This window comes from Tachysurus fulvidraco, chromosome 12 (assembly GCF_022655615.1).
Source record: "Tachysurus fulvidraco isolate hzauxx_2018 chromosome 12, HZAU_PFXX_2.0, whole genome shotgun sequence".
NCBI lineage: Eukaryota > Metazoa > Chordata > Actinopteri > Siluriformes > Bagridae > Tachysurus > Tachysurus fulvidraco.
The window spans coordinates 8,972,090-8,990,605 of record NC_062529.1 but is presented as its reverse complement, the minus strand read 5'-3'; the positions used below and the strand labels follow the sequence as shown (position 1 = coordinate 8,990,605).

General features: G+C 36.6%; 3 protein-coding genes across 6 annotated transcripts; 1 reads left to right on the top strand and 2 right to left on the bottom strand.

Annotated features, from left to right (window-relative positions):
- Positions 1-221: 221 nt before the first annotated feature.
- Positions 222-3,187, top strand: haus2 (HAUS augmin like complex subunit 2). 4 transcript variants are annotated; one of them, XM_027172573.2, is made up of 7 exons: positions 225-436; positions 685-836; positions 921-1,016; positions 1,126-1,195; positions 1,278-1,410; positions 1,536-1,644; positions 2,254-3,187. In XM_027172573.2, the coding sequence occupies exons 2-7, from the start codon at positions 750-752 to the stop codon at positions 2,353-2,355; spliced, it is 597 nt and encodes a 198-aa protein (XP_027028374.1). In that variant the 5' UTR covers positions 225-436; positions 685-749; the 3' UTR covers positions 2,356-3,187. The 4 variants fall into 4 exon arrangements, with proteins under 4 accessions (XP_027028377.1, XP_027028374.1, XP_027028372.1 ...); XM_027172574.2 differs by having other exon boundaries at positions 273-537; XM_027172576.2 differs by lacking the exon at positions 2,254-3,187 and adding an exon at positions 1,784-1,807 and having other exon boundaries at positions 222-836.
- heatr4 (HEAT repeat containing 4) lies at positions 2,634-9,670 on the bottom strand. The gene is made up of 15 exons (XM_027172577.2): positions 8,922-9,670; positions 8,132-8,319; positions 7,871-8,029; positions 7,477-7,683; positions 6,733-6,882; positions 6,319-6,495; positions 5,555-5,724; positions 4,380-4,484; positions 4,173-4,291; positions 3,901-4,081; positions 3,747-3,813; positions 3,376-3,565; positions 3,078-3,156; positions 2,797-2,951; positions 2,634-2,724 (listed from the first exon to the last, which is right to left on the bottom strand). The coding sequence occupies exons 1-15, from the start codon at positions 9,668-9,670 to the stop codon at positions 2,634-2,636; spliced, it is 2,787 nt and encodes a 928-aa protein (XP_027028378.2).
- Positions 9,671-11,914: 2,244 nt separating this feature from the next.
- On the bottom strand, positions 11,915-17,041 carry si:dkey-13p1.4 (transmembrane protein 151B). The gene is made up of 2 exons (XM_027172234.2): positions 16,847-17,041; positions 11,915-13,471 (listed from the first exon to the last, which is right to left on the bottom strand). The coding sequence occupies exons 1-2, from the start codon at positions 16,949-16,951 to the stop codon at positions 11,915-11,917; spliced, it is 1,662 nt and encodes a 553-aa protein (XP_027028035.1). The 5' UTR covers positions 16,952-17,041.
- Positions 17,042-18,516: the final 1,475 nt, after the last annotated feature.

The window sequence follows — 18,516 nt, the reverse complement described above, 5'->3', positions numbered from 1 at the left end:
AATGTAGCTTTAGTGCGTTTCTGTGACTCTAGTAAGTTTTTAGTAATACATGATTTCATTCGTGGAAAATGGTTTCAAAGTAAATTCGGTTCGAGGTTATGCGTTGGCGGTTGAATATTATAATCGCGCAGGTTAAAAAATAGTAGGTGCGTTTACAACATGATTTACGGTAGCTAACGCGTCAAAAAAAGGTCTCCAGATCTGTGTGCTGCGCAGATTCTCATTACACAATACATACAAAACGTCCACGACATTCTTCTTTAATGTAGCCAAGTAAACTCACTTTATTTGGGTTTATTAACTTTGGGCTTTGGGCTTTAGGTGCGGATATCTTCACAACTCTGAGTGAGATGTGCGCTGCGCAGATTTGACATTTTGAAGACGCCTAAATAGGCGGGTTCATTCAAAAGTCTACTTTGTCTAACAAGCGCTTCAGGTTTGAGCGAGAATTTTTTGTTGCAATGTTTTAAAGTGACATAAAAACTGTAAACAGCGTCAAAATAACACTCAAAATATGTTGTAGTGGATGGAAGAAAAGTAAGATTTAACTGCATATTGACTGTGTAGCGGATAAAGTCAGTAAGTTAGCTAGTTACAGCTAAGTACAACTAGCTAACTAGCTATCTTTAAGTACCACAAAAAAAAAACAACACCACCGTAGACTGACTTTATTGTTTGTTACAGACTTCGGATCATCAGACTGTCCGCTTTCAGATTAGGTTAAAATAGAAAAATCATATTCTTCCTTCATGGACACTTGGGAACTAAATCCTCACTCAGTGACTCCGGCAGCTAAAGTCCTGGCGAGATGTGTAGCCTCAGGCACAATGTCTCAGGTGAGCAGCTGCATTTAGATTTATACTCTGATGTGATCTATAGCTGAGATTTTTTTATTAACACATTTCAGTTTTCTTCTACAGAAAGAGCTTGATGATGTACCACGAGAGCCAGAGATATTTTCTTCTCTCCTGCTTCAAACCGAGCAAATGAATAAAATCAAACAAGAGATTGATCAGGTTGAAAAACATCCTATTTTGAGCCTCGGTTCAATATATAATATTGTGTGTGTTCATACTCCTGAAAGTACTGATAACATCAAGCGTGTCATAAATGTATGCATTGCAGGTGAAATTGGACTTGGAGCTGCTAAGACTTGAGAAAAATAGTGCAGATGTTACTCATAGTTATCATCTATGTAAGTACTGTGCAAAAGATTTTTTTTGTAATTTTTTGTATTCAGTAGGTGTGACAACTGAAGTTGTGTGTTTTTTTTTTAGGTCAGAGATTTGCGTCTTTGCAGCGGTTCACGTCTCATCTTCAGGAAGTGCTGAGAGAACAGACCAGTTTGCGCCAAAGGCTTATGAAACCTCTTTGCCAGCAGAACCTACCTATTCAGGCCAATCTTCAGCGGTAAGCAATGAAGGGAGCTTCGATCAGTATGGAGGGTTTATGTTGTGCTCTGATGCTAAATGTAATAGTAAGTGTCTATAACCCCAGTACTACAAACTAATCTCTGCTTTTCTATTTCATCATAGATACGTAGTCACGCTCATGGCCATGGTGGTAGAGTTTATTGAGAATTTGGAAATGAAAATTAAGATGGTGAACTCAATTCCAACAACTGATGAATCTATACATAATCTGGTAAGTAATAATATTGGTTAAAACATGTGGTGCCATGAAAATCTCTTACAGAGTGGGAGTTGAGTTTTTTCCTGTTTCACATAACGAGTCAGTTTGTGTGTATATGTGTGTGTGTGTGTGTGTGTGTGTGTGTTTTCAGGTTGGATAAATAAAATTATATTGTGAAGAGAAAATGTTTTATGGTCTTGTTAGTGTATTATTGTAAGTCATTATTAAACATTCATTTCCAGCATGGATTTATATGATTAAGTATTATTATTTTCAATTAATAACTTGATTTTATTATGAGACTGAACTGAGCTGAAAAATTTAATGCCAATTTAGAAAAAGAGAAAACGGATGAAATAGGGTAGATGTTTGACGCTACGGACAAATGTAGCTGCAACATGTTATACCTAAAAGCCTATACCATTAAGTATACAGTTTCATTTGAGGCACTCGATCAGTTTATAATAACACTTCTTTGACTGAATCTGGTGTGTTAAGCCCAAACAACCCAAATATAACATGTATTTGAATCTTCAGTAATCGCTCATCATAACTGTCTTTAACGGACTGTTTTGTTGCAAGAATGTTGTGTATACATATTATTTTTTATCTTTTAATCAGAGTAATGGGATGACTCAGCTCCTGGCTCAAGTCACAGAGGTGGAGAGTCTGACAAAGCAAGTTCTTCAGCAGAGTCGCAACCCAAAAGCAATGTCCAACTGAGATAATGGTAGACTGCAGGGCCCAGCCAATAAAATGCATGACACTTTAATTGTCACTTTTCGATCACATTAAAAGTGTAATTCATTAATCATTGCTTTATTTACACTTCCATACTCTACAGTATGAACGCTGTTGGTTCCTGATTCCACCTGAATGTTAAGTAGTTAAATCAGGTGTTGAAGTACAGGAAAATACACATTCTCTGTTAATGCTTTGTGATATGGTTGGGAGGTTTAGGTTTGTTTCTTAATGTTTAAATAAATGTCACTTTTTAAATGCTAAGATGAGCTCTCCAAGACATGGTAACTTGAGATAATACCTAAATGTCTGGACCGTCTGCCGATCAATTCTTCATTGATGAGCGTGTTTCTGCAATAAATAAATATGCATAGCATAATCTCTCTCACAATATATTTAATCTAAATTTGTGAAAGATATGACTTCCAACCTCTTAAACTTTCTTGCACTAGTGCAGACAGCACTGCAGTTTCTGGCCAGCTTTCTTTCCTTGGCATCTTCCTCTGTGTTTGCTGTTTCAGGTCATCTAGTTGCAGCAGTTTCTCTGTGATATTGCTCTTTGTGCAGAGCTTTTGTGCCTAAATGCCATCAGAGTAAGTGAAATATGTAGTAAGCTCAAAGCTTTATGCATATGTATAATAAGACTTGGTGTATACTATTAATAAAATGATCTCAAGTGTCAAATCAAAAAAACTGAAACTGACTTGCTCTGTTATCATGTGGCCCCTGTCCTTGTCCCCAACTAAGCTGTAGCCACAGTGTTGCATATGATCCCCCAGGTGCCTTTGTAATAAAAAATGAAATGTTCATATAACCAATGTGAATGTAACTCATTTATACTAATTCATAAACAATCATTCATGAACAGGAAACTCTGTTTTAAACTGAAACTTATGTTTACAGTATTATATTAATATTACTTATATTACTGTTTTTTGGTTACATTATTGTTTGACAGCCCTTTTCTTTTATCTTTGGCCTCTTATTTGCTTAGTTGCTGACCTGTGAACTTGAGCGTTGGCTTCTAAGGCAAAGCGTTCCTGCAGAAGATTCTGTAGCTCAGCTCCTTTAACTCCTAACACCTTCAGGGCATCACAGGCAGCAATGCGCACACTGGGGTCCTTCTCATGTTGCAGCGCCCACAGTAAGATCTCCTGGAGCGTTGGTGTCAACCAACCAATCCTTCCCAGAGCTGTATAAAATATTCATGAGTTATCTTGTGCTCACACCAGCATCAGTGCTACATCTAGCAAGCAATGCTATTTTTATTTCTAAATGCCTTAAAAAAAATCAAATGTATTACATGTAGAATGTAGTGAGGTCTGTATTACATTATGACTTAAGCTCACTATTGTATTATGAGTCAAACTCACCATTTATTGCTGCTACCTTCACATCACACAAGTCATCCTGCATTAATTGTAATAGTTGATTCTGGATCTGTGAAAGAAACAAAAATCCAATATATACCTAAAACTTTCTCAGTTTGTGTTGCTCAGTAAAGAAAAACAAAATTCATGGCCTTACCATCTCGTCTTTGATCATGAGAGATGCAGCAGCTGAACAGGCCTGTTTGCGTACAACAGAAAACTCGTCATTTAGGCAGTTCAAGAAACTTGGCAGTAGCTTGGCTGTCATTATCTTCAACTGACCAATAAGAACCAATGCCTCCACCCTCCAAGGTGTTGGTCCCTCATGTAGTTTGACGCTGTCAAGAGAGATTTAAAACAAACAAAATCAACATCAAACATGGTGGGAACACAATAATCTGTGGCAATGAATGTTTTTTTATCTGATACCATAATTCATTGTGTATGTCACTGCCTAAGCCCAGTTTGCCCAGAGCCTGTGCTGCTCCCTGACGCACCAAACCGCTCCAGTCATTCCACATCAAGTACAGCAACTTGTTGGTCAGATCCTATATAAGACCGACAGTCACAAATCAAATTAGATTACAATACAGTATTTATGATACATTCAGTTAAGCACAATTTTGGTGTAAGTACCTTGTTTATTGGGCATTTAAGCTCTGAGATGGTTTTGCAGGCCAGAACTCGGTTTCTCCATTCAGGGCAGTTCAAATGCTCCCCCAGCAGTGAGCGCACTAGAATCTGAAGAGAAGCAGTTCACTTTTGCAATTTTGGTTGGAATTTCATTGCAAATTATATTGTAAAAATTAAACAATCAAAAAATTAAAGGTACAGTTCAATGATATCACCTAGTGTTGGATAAAATAAAGCCAAGATAAATAATTTCAGATCATTTTCCACCTTCGATGTGATATACAGAAGCAACCAACAAAATCCATGTGAAAATTAAAAACAATTTAGAAACAAAAATAAGACTTTATAACTATAAGTTTGCACACCATTTGACTGTGCTTAGAATGATCTAAATTCATTCAACTTGTTTAGAAATAATTATAATTATACCCATAATCAATAAAGTGATTCTTGTTTATAAAGGCCAACTATTTCTGTAGGATTTTGTTGACATTAACTCTGGTTATATCATGGTCACTAGATACCTAAATCAAAATAAATAAATAAATCCAAGCCCACCTAAATAGGCCCAAACAAAATTTCCAGATATGTTTGTCTAATGCTACCAATGTATAACTTTATGGAATAATTCTTAAAAATGTATTTGGAGCAGAAATAAGACATTATCACCCATGATCACCATACCCACAATGAAGAATGAAAGTGACAGCAACGTGTTGCTGCAATATTTCTATTCAGATGGGATTTGGGCTCTAGTTAAGATAGAGGTGATCATGGAGAGCTTCAAATCCCAAACTATTTTGGCACACAACCTGAAGACTTTCATATATCTGAACATGAAAAAAAGAATTTCACCTTTCAGCATGATAACAACCAAAAAACACAAACCCAAGAAAATAAAGGATTGGGATAAAAGTGTCAAATTAAGATGAGTTGGTAGATTCTTACCCAAAAAAGACCTGAGTGCTACCTTACATGAAAAAAGGTGCTTTAAAAAGTATTAGCTAAGGGATGTACAGTATGCAACCACATTATTGAATTTTTCTTTTCTTTTCTTAAAATGTTTCAGTATGATTTATTTTGGCTACAATTTTTACATCACAAAAACCTGCAATGCAGGGGTGTGTAGGCTTTTTATATCTAACATATAGGTGAAAACACCACAAGAGTACACTCACAGTCTTGCTACTAATGCTGGCTAGTAGGGCGGCAGCCTGTTCTTGGTCTGATGGAGCATTGCTTAGAAAGAGCTGGGAGAGTAACCTTTCTATTACATTTTGACTGGCCTCCCCTTCTATTGCTAAACACTGAGCTGCAACCCAGCCATCTGCTCCTGTTCCTGAAGAATCTGTGAAACCACACAAATGGCCCCAATCAGTAAGGCACTAAGTCTACTACTAAATTATATGTGAGCATATATGGTTTGTCAATTTTTTTTTGTGTATAATACAAAAAAAAAATACGTTTTAGGTATGAATGTACTACTATTTTTATATAAGTACTGAATTTTTTCAAACATGAAATTTACATGAACAGCAGTACTGAGTATTGTGGCATTGTTGTTTAGAGTGTTATATACAAAATCACCATTCTTGAAGATATTTTTATGGTACATAATATGCATCCTGATAAACACATTTGTTAACAAACAGCAAAATGAAACATTCATATACTGTAATATATACAAATATTATATATTATATACTTAAAGGATTTATTAACAATATTAGATTCTCAGAATATCAGAGAATTGTCTTATGAGATAGTTTATCACTATTAATATTGTATTAGACTCCATCCAGGGTGTATCCTGCCTTGATGTCTGATGATGCCTGAGATAGGCACAGGCTCCCTGTGACCCGAGAAGTTCGGATAAGCAGTAGAAAATGAATGAATGAATGAATATTGTATTAGTCTAGTCAGTTTGCCCAGCTCTACTTACCATGCTGTAGTGCTTTTTGAAGTATATTCCTGGCACGGGCATTGGGTTTCCCGATGGCACACTGGCACACAGCGGCTGCCAGCTGAACTCTCTTCACTGGGTCGTTGAGAGCAACAAGAAGAAGGGGCTGCAGTTCTGGAGGCACTGCCTCGACCTCGTAGCTCTGAACATACTGAGCTAACAGAAGAACAAATAGTGATGCAATGTGGTTTGGTGTACAGAGAAACTGAATGGTGGAATTGTCCAAATATATTGCTGACAGAACTGCATTGTGGTCTACAAGATACACATGATATATTCGCATAATTCATATGTACATGCATATACATAGATTTTATACAGTTTAAAGGTATTTGGATATAGGTTGATTTTGTATTTACTGTTGGGTTGACCAGCCATAGAAAAATGTATTACCCAGACCTGTTTCATCTGGATCTGGACCAACTTCTGGTCTATTAACTGCTGCTGATGCACAAGTAGCAATAGCTGCCACTCGCACTTGGCAGTGCAGGTCGGTGAGATCATTCTTCAAACCCTCAATAGTGACAGTATGCCAGTTAGTTTCTGGAAGAAGGACAGTATGTAAATTTCACTCTATAAAGGTCTTGGTGGATCAGAAGTCTACCTCAGGAACAATAAGCACAAGGCAGAAATCATCGTACACACACTCATTTACTGCTAGAGATTATTTACTAAAATTTGCCAGTCTACCTACTGGCATGAAAGGATAGCAGTGAAGCAGTGATGTTAAGGCAAGGCAATATGAGTATATAATATCAATATTATAATCAATTATTTCACAATAATATATCATATATTATCATATATATATATATATATATATATATATATATATATATATATATATATATATATATATATATATATATAAATAAATTGTATCTAGTAAAAAAACTGTTTTTATTAAACACCTCCTTATTGCTAGGAAATAGTTCGCATACAGTACAGTGATACACATTGTGCATATATTGTAGAAATAGCTGAGAAATGTGGAATATCTATTAATCATATCACACGCATCTTTGCTATGCATCCATATCACTTAATAATGATAATGTATTAATCATTAATGTTAATATGACTGAATTAAAGTGCTAATTTGCTGAATACCAAAATGCAAGGAGTTACAAAACTCACTAATCTTCCAGGAATCCGTCCATCCTTCCACTGCATAGCGGAGGGATGAAAGACCTGGCATTGGGCTGTAATTAATTGGCTCTTTGGGTAATTTTCTGTCTTGTCTGTTGTAATCAGGAGGTCTGAGCCCCAGCTCTGTAGCATAGTCAACTTTGATAGGCAAACCCACCCAGCGTCGTACTCCTTTGTCCGGTCTACTCGTTTCTGCTGTGGCAAAAAAAAAAAAAAAAAAAAAAAGGTAAGCAAATGAATACTAATATATGCTACATTCACAATAATGCACTTTTAAACATAGCTTATACTGTATACTAAATATAACTTAGCCATTAAATGAGCTATTAAATATAGTTTTTCACATTCTTTTCATTCTTTTTGCTCACATAAAAACACCAACCTTTGGTCACACTTTGCAAGTCAGCTGATGGGAAATGTGTCCACCTTTCTGGGCCGCATGGAAACTTGTCCTGGAGGTTCTTTTGGTATTCTGAGTTGTTGTCCATGATGATGCGGTCTTGATTCTTCCTGCCTGGCTGATGCACTTGTTTGGCTATCCCTAAAGGTATTAAATGCACAGTCTTTTTATGTAATGTGCACACTGGCTTTTAGTTAGATTCTTGTCTTAAATAAACTTTTTAGGCAAACAGGGTGCTAATACCTGTGTATAGTTCCAGTTCAAAGTTGTTCTCAGTGTGATAAACATATTTTCCAGCATGTGGGTTCAGGCTGTCCTGAAGGCAAGGCAGCTTTGGTGTCTCTATATGATTTATGACCACTTCATTCGCAGTCCTATTGATCCCACCTTGCTCATCTATGCAAACTGGTGAGACACTGTAACCTTGCATCCTGTGAGAAGAGTTTAAAGAATTATTAATTCTTTTTTAATATTTTTTTGTCTATTTTACACAGATATATAGTCTAATTAATGTGGTATTTGAGCATTTTTACTTTAACAGTTTCTTTTGTCCTGCACCTGCCAGAAGGTGGGATGTGCACACAATTACTGATTTAACATTTGAGCATTGAAATCCATGGGAATTAAAAGTTGTTCTCCCTCTGGCAAGGCTTTCTATTAAATTTTGGAGCCTGGCTGTGGGGATACTGTATATGCTTATATAGCCACAAGCTGGGCACTGATGCCAAGTGAGAAGCCTGGTAAGGTATCCACATACTTTTGGCAAAATAATGGCTTGGTTTATTGATATCGACACTGTTAATACTTTATAATGTGGAACTGCTTCTTCTAAATGGTTAAAAAGCAAACAGTTTTAATTAATAACAGTAAAAATTATAAATGCTGACAAAGCAACAGTTGGTGTTGTATAATACATTTGGCCATAAGCACACCAGGCACTGCATTATTTTAATAAAAGAGCATGATGCAAAGTGTTTTTTTTTCTGTATATAAAGAAGAACAACACTTTCAGTTGTAACTTGTATTTACTTGCCTGTAATAAACTGGTAGCGGTGTCTCAGGTTTGTTGCTCTGCGGTGGTTTGGGATCTTTGCTGGATTTGGGCACACTACAGGTGTCACAGAAATCCTCCTTACCCTTGGACTCATCAGTTCCCAGATAGATAGTACTGGCTGACACATACTGATCATCCAGCAGTGATTGCAGCCTTGCTTTATTCTGATAATCTCTAGAAATCTGCTGACTAACAATACACTGAGCAGTATTCTTAGTCAGCTTCTTCAGCACAGATTCATCTCCCTTGTTTGTCCTGCTCAGCTCTTCCTCCTCTAATATGGTAGGGAGCTGGTATGGAATTATACTGTACATGTTTAAGGCTCCACTCAACCCTATCCTTTTAACTGAGTCCAATTCTCCATCCTGGTGGTCAGTCTCTGTAATAAATGACTTAGTGGTCAGTGAATGGCGATGTACAGTTTGCAATGGTGGCAAGGCTGGTAAAGGAGGCATCACATAGTCGCGGTGTTGAACGTGATGCAGCAACAATTTCTTTCTTTCTTGCTTTGGGTTCTTTGAGCCAGTGATTGGTGCCAATGGGCCAGAAGCACAAAAAAGCCATGTGAAATCAGCTTTGCTGTATGGGATGTCATCTGGTCCTCTCTCCCACATGACATCTTGAGAGAAAGTTAAACCCTTAGAGGCATTAGTAAGCAGCCGCCTGTAAAGCTGCTCCCTTCTGCGAGAAAGACACTGGTCAATGCCTAACTGCTGCTGTAAATCCATGAGTCTTAAAGGCTAGACACCAGGTACAAATCAAGAGTTACTAACATGAAGATATATACTGTAGTTAAAACATAATCCAAGTTAAAGATGCTGACATTTCTTCTACATGCTCACATACGTACTGTTTATAGCTTTTTTCTCCTCTCACACTGCAGTTGTCTCAGTTAGGGTGGCTGTTTATTGTGGTCATTTTGATCAGTACAAAATAAATATTTTATTTTTTATTATTTTTTATTATTTTATTTCATTTTCTTCTTTCAAAGGATGTACTGTATCATGTAACTTTGCCAGAAAATAATCCTAAGATATTTTTAAACGCATTTTGCCAACAAATGAACAAAGAACATCTACTGAAATAAAGTCCTTAATATACTGTATACATGGAAATAGGAAGGATTTTATTTTAATCACATTTTTTCCATGTAAATGTTGAGAATTGTATATTATAATGCCTAAACTAAATTAAAGGGAAAAACTTACAGTAGCTTAATTATACAGGAAGTAATAATTAGTCGTTCTAGATACTGAACTACGTTCAAAGCCACACGACAATTCTTTCAACTGCTGTCAAATACATAAAGGTACAAAATTTACTCACAAGTTCAGAGGGTTAACTTTATGACGTTGGTATATAATTAAGTGTTTTTCATGGTCAGAGATAGCTAATGCTAAAGCAGGCTCATACTCTGATTTATACTTGTCCAGATTTAAGTTACCATGACAACATAACACACTCAAGAGTTTACCACGTCTATTGTTTTTACCTATAGGGTCACCACCATGTTTAACATTGTTATTTGATACTCTTAATGGAAAGATACTACCAGAGGACAATCAGTAAACTAAATCCATCTCTCTCTCTCTCTCTCTCTCTCTCTCTCTCTCTCTCTCTCTCTCTCTCTCTCTCTCTCTGTGTAACAAAGCATGCTAATACAGTATCTGTAACATTCTAGTTCTTACTAAACAAACACATAACCAATGGATAAAATATCAGACTTTATAACTGAGTCATAAGAGGTAAGATACGACTACTATGATAGGTTACTAAGAGGTAACTTAAACATTAATAGATTTTACAACTGCAGCCATGTGAATTTAACGTATCATACAAGATTATACACGATCAATCAAATCTATAACACCGACTATACAGATCACTGTTTAAAAAGAATATACATCACAATACATTACAGTTTTATGGCTAGCTTGTAATGTTGTTGATATTATTACCCACAGCACATACATATAATTGTATACTAGAGTTTGTTATAATGTAGATTTCCAAGCTATGGCTTCATTGCAATATTATTTGATTCTTGGTGAGTTAACAATAATACAGAAAGATTTCATTATTAGGTCTTGATACTGTAGATTGAAACTAATATAGCTTGACTACAAATCTTGTAGCAAAAGTTTAGTTTACCACAAAAAAGGGAGACCCGTGTTGTACCTTCTTTTTTTCATGCAAATTGGTTAAATTGGTGTAGAACATCATTGGATGTATTTCTATTCCTCATATGTTTGGATTTCTTGGTTATAACAGCCATAAGCTGCTTATTTCTGATGATATATTCAGGGATCTCAAGTTTTGAAGACAGGCAAGAGTGACATTTTTTTAAATCCTGATTACAGAGACTGGGATCTTCACTGGGACTAGAGTTCACTTTTTTCATAGAGCATCAACTTTATTGATCAGAACGTAAAGTCTAACAACTGTTTAAAAAAGAAACAATAAAAAACATTACAATGTACATTTTGAAATAATGCCTTGAAACTTACTCTGAAAATAACAGTTAATTAACAGTTCATTATCATCCATTTGAAAATGTCATTTCATTTTCCTTTTGCATATTACATATTTCATATTCATATTTTAAAAAATGACTTGAAATATACCAAAACAAGAGTTTTCAGGATATTACATTTTTGTATCTTGAACATATATTTCAACAATAAAAAATAATGGTTTTGTAGAATGCAAATTTTGCACTACAACAGAGTCAATACTAATCAACCTGCATATAATGTGTGATGCACAAATATATATATATTTTTTTTTACATATGTATTTAAATTATATTAAGGCTTTTAATCTGTTTATCATTCACATCAAGCACTTGGGTTACAACCACATTCATTAAAATGACCGTGCATATTTCCATCCCAGTTCTAATAAGGCAATAATTTTTTATACATTCTTTCAGATCACTATATTTGATCAATAAAGCCAGAATGTATAAAGTTCTAAAGGGAAGTCTCCAAGCAGAGGGAACTCCTACGGACATAGTATCTTCTCACTTCTGAAGGATCTCCACATCCCTCGGATCTGTGTACAATAAGGACAGGAAAGAAACGGGCATCCTGGTAATTAGGGGGGCTGTTATTAAGTGCTAGTTGGCTGGAGTTTGACCTGCAGCACTGCTCGTCCAGGCAGCAGCGTTCAGTCAGTGTGCTACTATGGCTTCTCCACAGCCCCACCGTGTGGCTAGAGCCATACATCCGGCACAGTGAAAAGCGAGAGGTGTCTTGAGACACACATGAATGGAAAGTGTGCCGAGAGAAGATGGAGGAACAGCTGGAGCTGATGGTTGTCCGGCGCGTTCCTTCAAGCTGGCAGCAACGATCACAGTCTTCTAGCATAGTGCCATAGCTCTGGCTTAAGGAGTCATCTAATAGGAAGCCATTTGATGCTCTGCTGTTATCTTGTCCTGGCCTAGAGTTCCCCAAGTTCATCAGCATGGCTTCAGAGTAGCTAGGGATAAGCTGCCGGTTTGAGTGAATATGCCATTCCAGCTCTGTGCTGTCTACAGTTTCCCCTCTTGGGATACCACAGTGAGTATTCCTTGTAGATGGAAGCTCGTCTAAAGATGGGCTGCTGCTGTTGTATTCCAGCCCAAAGAGCTTTTCTACCTGGTAGTGTACGTAGGCTGTCCGATACTCTATCCAAACCCGCAATGGCCAGGATAGCATGAGGACAGCAGCCAGCCAAAAGGCCACCTGAGAAGAATACCAGGGTAGCTGGTCAGGATCCACATAGGCTATAAGGTGTTCTCGGAAATCAATATTTTTTAGCTGCATGCCTTCCCATGCTTCCATATAGTCATCCAAGCCCTCAATCTCTGAGAAAAATCTGGACCGTTGGTTGAGATAGGCATTCTCAGGTCCCGATCCTGCAAAACTGAAGCACTTGGTAAAGCGTAACCTTGTAGCTGGATGACACTCCAGGCCACGTAGGTCCAGAGAGATGTCCTTCATTCCGCAATGGCTGTAGTCAAACTCACCTTCCACGACCTGTGTGTTGACCCGCTCATGGTAGACCTGTGTAGTGGTGTAAGCATCTCCATTTCGATAACGTGTGACTTGCCGTGTCCTCCGTACAAAATGGTAGCCTATGGCTTTCCACCACACACATGGCCGAGCCTGACGCATACGTAGCACCCTGTCATAGACACTGTCTACATTTGCTTTGTACTGCAGCTCACTGCGGGCACGACAGTGCCAGCACTCCATCAGGTAGACTGCATAGAGCATTAGCAGAAAGGCAAGAGGGATATAAAAGTAGCCATCAGAGCAGGGGCTGTCATGATATATCATGGAGCGCCCTCCTCCACCTCGTAGCGAGTTTACAGAGGCAGTCAAGGATGAGGTACTGGATGAACCAAAGGTCAGCTTGGTGACACGAGTGAACTGGCACCAGGCCACAGCACCCAGGCAACAGTACATAAGCAAGGAGAGGAGGAAACAACGCCAGTGTGTTTCGCGTCTCACAGATGCACTCAGGGACTGTTTCACTGGCCTTTGCTGCAGAAACAGAAGACAAGAGAGAAAGTGGATGTAGATGTTGCCCAAAGCCACCGAGAACAGGCTCAATTGTTGTGAACTGAAAAAAAGCTGCAAGACAAGGATGGAATCAGTCTCTTAGAAAACTCACAAGGCAGAAGTAGATTATCACCGCCCTCCAGGGATTTGCTAAAAAGTATGTTCAAAACAGTTACTGTTTGAAATGAGAATTGCATGTTCCTCAATGCTAGGCTTGGGACAACTGAAGATAGTATTAGGAATTGGATAGAGATTTTTGATGGCTATTAAGTTCTGTTGAAAAACATGGTGTCTGCAGCTTTAATATTGGCAAAATTAAATGCCACTGTATCACATAACATTTCATTTTTAGCTTAGCTTATTTAGTAGTCCTAGACAAACCATTACTGCTTGTGTTGTCTGAATTTTATATGCTTGGCAAATAGAAAAGCTATGAATGTCTTTGCTTGCAAAACATGACCAGGACATAGTGCTGTTTATGAGGTCTACTTCACTACTGAATAATTTAATTTAAATATTTCCACTGCTGTTCACTACAGCACATGCCGTATACACATTTGAAAAAAATTATAAAGAGAGTAGTTAGGTTACCTTGTTAGTTCGTTAGTCTATTAGCTAGACAAGCATTAGGCCTAACTGTTGGTGACATTAATATTCATTTCAAAAATCTGGAAGACACTAATCTCTGAGAACAGCGGTTGTGTCCATTCTAAATTCAGCACGTGTGAATGAGAACCCATTCCTAATGAAGGTCACTTTCTTAATCTAATATGAACATTCAGATTTAATGCCTTGCCTTGCCTTGCCTTACACATTTAAAATGTTTCATAATTAGTCATAATATATGCACTTTGCTATGCTACCATGTCAAACATGAATTCGCATTATCTACTGCATTCTGCATATTGTACTCAACTGAGGTTTAACAATATTCTCCCAAAGTTTAGATTGAATAATGTCAGACTCCAAAAAACCTGATCAGGTCATTGAATAAATAATGTCAAAGTTCTTCCACACTAATGTAGCTTCTATAATAATCATTTAAAAAAAAACACTTAGAGGGGGAAAAAAACACTCTGGCATTTCAATCACACATGCCCCTTAACACAAGCCACTCAAAAGTAAATTGCATCTTAGTAAATTAGAAGTACATCAAAAAAGCCTCCTGAGCTTATCAGAGTCCTTATTAGAACCATTGAATATAACCACATCTCCACTCTCCACATTACATTGGCTCCCAATCAAATTTTGCACTGATTACAAAATACTACTATTTGGTCTTCTATCATCCACCACACCTACTTACAGTAAATGAAAAGGTGCAGGCTATTTGTTGGTACCCCAAATAATGAATACTACAGAAGGGGGCAGCTTTCTCCTACAAGGCCTCGCAGTTATGGAACAGGTTTAGAATTAGTGTTCTGGACTTCCTTCACAGTCTCTGTGTTTATGCCTAGGCTGAATGTTGTTTAGGTGAGACCTTTGTGAATAATTAATCAATTTTACGCAATGAATGAACACTAAAAGTCAAAAACTAAAAAGCTGGATAAAATTAACTCTAACAGCAATTTTGATAAAACCAATGGTGTTGGGTTTATAAGGGGGTCCTTGAAATTTCATTAAGAAGAAAAGGTTTCAGGAGGTAAAACGTTTTAAGGAACACAATGGACGAATATTGGTAGTAATGTTTCAAAAAGACAGCTTAGCAAATATATTCAGAAGAAATTACACAAAGGTTAGAATTGCTAATAACACATTTGTCATTATGCATATTAGTTCTGACCACATGAAGAAAAGCCTGTCACTCCTAAAAGACCAATACAATGTTTTTTTGTCAGTTTTAGTAATAAACTGTTGTAATGTTATACAGTCTATGAAATAGGAACAGTGAATATGCACAATGAAATGTTGGATATTTATAAGAGCTGACAGGATTTGAAGGAAGCAGAAAACGAGCCATCAATAATGAAGTTACCCACATGAAACAGAACACTTTATCATGTATGGAAGTCAGCAGGTCAGATAGTCAGTAAATAGGAAAAATAGGAAAATAGTTCTTCACTATCCATGCAAATGGCTAAGTGGTTATGAAATAGTTCTAATTAGATAACTGCTAAAACATGCAGTTTTAACAAAGCCTTTCTTGTCAGATGCATGCGTATATATATATAATGTATTACAGTTAAACCATAGTTTTGTCAATGATCTAATAAATGATCTTATTTGCAATGGTGGACATTCTCTGTTTATAGTTTTATAAGGCTGAAATGCAGGTGAACACACATCTGGTGCATATAATGGAAAAACAGTAGTAAGAGGCTGTACGTATTATGTGTCCAAATAATGTTATATATACATCTGCAGCATGGGTATCATTATCAGATCCTGTACGGAGTTCTGACACTTTTCTATACAAAAAAAACAACTGCAGATCATTTCACAAGTTTGTCCTTTAAATATTTAGTTTCTTGCTGATCGTAAAGGTCATAAGCTGTATAATATAAAGGAAAACATGAAATGTGATATGCATTAAAGAACCAACAGTACTGCATAGAATATAGGAATGTCTAAAACCATTTATCTTCAGAATATCAATGTTTATTCAGACAATTTATATTTCTTTACATGCTTTTACAATCTAAATATGTTATGTGTACATTTAATTAAAATATTTTTTTATTTTAATATTGCACCCTGAACTAATGTCCTAGCATGAGCATTTGTTTTTATGGGAGATACACAATACTTCTGTAAGTCGGTCTGGATAAGGGCATCTGCTACAGTACATGAACTAAGACTACAGTAAGTATGAATGTAGCAGATCCAGACCGACTTACAGAAGTATTGTGTATAAGGGCATCTACTACATGAACTAAGTCTAAGTGTGAATGTACTTTACTACACCTGTTTAAAATGTAGTTCCTGTCTTCTTCATAAGTCATGTTAGTAAACATTGTCAATAAACATGTAAATATTTTTTAATATAAATTGTTTTGGAACCTAGTTGATGTTTTATTATTTTTTTAATTTGCTTAATAAGAGATTAGTAAGAGATTTTTCAAACTTGCTTAAAGCCTGCAGTTTGATCTTATGTGACACTGAGTGCTGCAAAGGACTAAAATAGGTCTCAGCATCAATGACAATCAATAATGCTGGAATTTACTGTATTATCAGTGAGAACAGAGGAGCTTGAGAGACTTTAGTACAAGTCCTGATCAATAAAGAGAATTATCTCAAAATTGTTCTCAACATTCCTGTGAGGCTGCGTCCTGTAGAAACTATACAGCAACAACAAAACAACAAACTGCATGTTAATTCAATCTGGAAGGAAGGCATGTGGTGTGCAGGTTATCTCACCTCCTCTATAGTATTGAGGCTGGCCGGTGTTTCCGCACCATCATTGGGCCTGTTCAGCACTGTGTCCTCCACACTCCTATCAGCTTCCTCATCGGTTGACACCATCCTGACCTGACATTTCAGTCAGCTCGCCCGCTGGACCTCTGAGATGCTGCTTGCCTCAGGGAAAATGAGCTCCGCGTGCACTGCTGAGCAGCACAGGGCGGGAATGGTGGGAAATCAGCCAAGGCGTGTGGAGATCCCACTGTACTGTAGGAGATCCCATTCGGTCAGACAGGGAGGGGGGAGGGGAGGAGCAGTGCTTTTATACCACACTCGGGTCTGGGTTCAGGATTTCATTCACTTTCACTTTACAACAGATTTGTTTATTATCTGAATGTAAACCAGTGTAAAAAACTAAGGCACATGTCAAATAATTGAACGGCAGAGTAGATACAAACTTATATAACCCTAATAATAAACCGTAATAACACCACTGCAACAGTCTGTTGTTGTTTTATCCATCAAACCATTTTCTGAAGTGTTTATCCTACACAATGTTGCAGGGAATCTTGGAGCCTCAGGGGACAAGTCTGCATCATAATCCTTGGGGAGTGTTTACCCATCACTGGGTACAATCCCACACCATTCACACACTACTCACTATCAGACATGTCTTTTGACTGGGGAGGAAACCATAGTGCCTGAAGGAAACCCCTAATGGCGGAGACAGGAATCGAACCATGAAGGTGTGAGGAAAGCCACTATTCCTCAGGCACTATGGTTATGTTATCCTAAATTAATTTTATTTAACATTTTTTCAGTTGTTCTCTTAAGTTTAGAATACTGCCCTGTTGACTTCTTGTTTCTGATTGGTAAAAAGTAGTACCCTGTATTTTAAATGACAAGATTATATTTCAAATAATTTACTGCTTCAATTGTAATTATTTCACAGTGACGTATAAGGGTAAACTGTATCAGGTTCAATATTTCACATGTACACTATTACACAGGGACTTATAAGGTAATGCCTTATAAGGCTAACAACAAAGGATTAAAATAAAATGTGTAGTCATTGGCATAGTGAAGCATTCTGTAAGAAGTCTTTTTGTAATATTTAGCAAAGGAGTCTCCAGTTTCAGCACTTTGTTATGATTAGCAACTATTCCACCACTGGAGAGTCTTATTTACCTCAAAAGAGAGAGAAAAAAGACACTGTTTAGAGAATGGCTGTTTGTAGCTACTGTATCATAATTGATAACAGGATCTAACTTGTATCAAAGATATTTTCTAACATTAAATGGAGACTATAAATAGCATGTCTTTCATTTAATCATAGGCAGAATGTTGTAAAATCACTGTGGTATAAGAGGAATAAAACACTTGAGAGCATGAAGGTGATGTGATACATTATTTCTTACTTAGCCCTTTTCAATCTATTCTTGATTACTATAGTCATTATAACTAAATATTTAATAATTCAATCAGTCCTGATTTCCCAGATATATAAAAAAAAGGTTGTTACAGTAATATTATGTATAATTGCTAATAATGATATTAGAAAGATTAATATTATTAGTTATATATTGTCTGCCTTTCAAATTATATCTGGTATAATTTTATATATATATTTATATTTATGTATATATATATATATATATATATAATAATTAAAATATATATATATATAT